The 2,245-nt window shown below is 30.2% G+C and overlaps 1 protein-coding gene across 1 annotated transcript in view; it reads left to right on the forward strand.

Annotated features, from left to right (window-relative positions):
* The first annotated feature begins 614 nt into the window (after positions 1 to 614).
* LOC102584108 (methylesterase 17) overlaps positions 615 to 2,245 on the forward strand; it is a 3,776-nt gene continuing 2,145 nt past the window's right edge. The window contains exons 1-2 of the mRNA XM_006357238.2: positions 615 to 1,029; positions 1,118 to 1,258. Coding sequence (XP_006357300.1) covers positions 757 to 1,029; positions 1,118 to 1,258 — 414 coding nt within the window. The 5' untranslated portion in view covers positions 615 to 756. The remainder of the gene's footprint in view (positions 1,030 to 1,117; positions 1,259 to 2,245) is intronic.

The following is a 2,245-nucleotide window of genomic DNA, read 5'->3' on the forward strand; positions in this document are numbered from 1 at the left end:
AGTCAATTTGACTGATTTTCAAAGTTAAATTAAATTATATTAAAATATTAGTCAAAGTTCATATTGTTTGACTCTTAATTAGTACACCTCTTTGTCTCTTGAACATAACTAATTCTAGTGGAGAACTTTTAATTAATTCTCTATTTTAGAATATAGTATAAGTAGAATTATATTATTAATTTTTTGGTAGTAAAAAAAGTTTATTCATTAAACATAACTAAGAGTCATTACAAAGTGGGAATAGTCTAGGCAACATAGCACTAATTCTATCTCTTTTAAATACCGAAATAACAAGTAGGATTATACTCGTTCCATTTTTTTAGTTGTCAATTTGATTGATTTTCAAAGCTAAATTAGATTATACTAAATTTTTAGTCAAAGTTCATACTGTTTGACTCTTAATCAGGAAATTGTGACAGTTAAAAAGAAACGAAGGGAGTATATTACATCATAAATTTAAATTTTTTAAAAGCTATTTAAATTAAGTTGACTCAAATGGTCTCTCCAGCTGTCTTGGTCCAACATTGATATAATCTACTAATTCAACAGTTACAAATTACAGTAAAATACATTTATTATATATATATGATGACATTAGAGACTATCCCAACTACATGTTGACAAAGAGCAAAACAATGTCACTTATAAATTACTAGAAAAAAAATAATTTCCTTCCTTCCTTCCCCACTTTGAAATTAGTGAACAAGGAGAGGCCAAGTAGTATATATAAACCTTAGATTTGTTGTGAAATCCAAGATGGGAGAAGAGCACTTTGTAGAAAAAGAGAAAATGGAAGAAAAATTAGAAGAAGTATCAAAAATCCACTTTGTTTTAATACATGGAATTAGTGGAGGTGGATGGTGTTGGTACAAAATCAAGTCACTTATGGAGATTTCAGGCTATAAAGTTACATGTCTTGACCTTAAAGGTTCTGGAATTCATCCTCATGATCCTACAACTATTATTTCCTTTGATGATTATAATCAACCTCTCATCAATTTCTTCTCATCTTTGCCTCAAAATGAACAGGTTCGATCCTCGATCTATCTAAATTCTATTTAAGGTAAGACTGCGTATAACAGACTTATAATACTTGTGAACATGATTGTTGTAATAGGTAATTTTGGTAGGACACAGCGCTGGAGGACTGAGTGTCACGGATGCAACTCACAAATTCCCAAAAAAAGTAAGGATGGCAGTGTATATTGGAGCAACTATGTTGAGAAATGGATTTGTGACTGAACAAGATGTTAAAGATGTAAGTTATTGCTTCTCCATCCTTGATCATGATCGTAAATGAGACACGTGTAACATAGTTTTAAATTGAGATTTTGAGTTTATGAATTTCGAAGTCTAAAAAAAAATGTACGACTAATTTATAGGTGGGGTGAGGGATAGTGAGATATATTGTATAAAAAGTTAAAACAAAAACAAAGAAGAGGGATATTTTGGATGTTGTATAAGCAATCTGCGTCATCCGTGCAGGCTACACAAGTAAAATTAGTACAAAATTGTCTATTTGTATAGTATTAAGTCTCTTTCATATTATATATAATATGTAGGCATTTGTGGCATTATCCGCCAGAATCTCTCTTCTTCTAGGCCTTGGCCCTGCCCTTTCCCTGCCTGCAAGAGCTCTTATTTTGGGCTGCTTCTATGGCCTTATTACATCATCCTGTCCTACTAGCTGGACTATTATTCATATATCAATCTTTTTTTTAATAACCGTGTTCGGGTCAATTTTGATACTTTTCGACTAGGTTAGACACATGGGAAGAAAAGAAATCACCCATTTCTTTGTCTTTGTTGAGATTTAAATCTGATATCTCATGGTTCTCAATTCACTTCATTGACCACTACGCTATACCTACGTGACCAGTGCTAGATTTTTTTCTAATTTGACCCCTGTAACCATAGTTTATATTAGTTTCCTAGCTTTAGGGACCCTTTGACTACGGAAACTACTCCTATTTCATACTAATATTATAAGCCTTTTTGAGTTTGAATAAAAAAAAATTATTTGATTAATTATACTAAACATTCCTATATTATGTCTATTTTTTCTATACACTTTCTTGTATTTTAAGAAAAACACACTATACAATGAAAATCCTACACAAATATCAGGGCATTAAGTGTTGTCATTTTTATTTTTATTTTTATTTTTTAAAAACAAAACAAAAGATATCTCTATAAATAAATAACTATTAAAATAAAAATAAATTTCACAAAAAAGTATCTATAT

This window comes from Solanum tuberosum, unplaced genomic scaffold, assembly GCF_000226075.1.
Source record: "Solanum tuberosum cultivar DM 1-3 516 R44 unplaced genomic scaffold, SolTub_3.0 scf00245, whole genome shotgun sequence".
Lineage (NCBI taxonomy): Eukaryota > Viridiplantae > Streptophyta > Magnoliopsida > Solanales > Solanaceae > Solanum > Solanum tuberosum.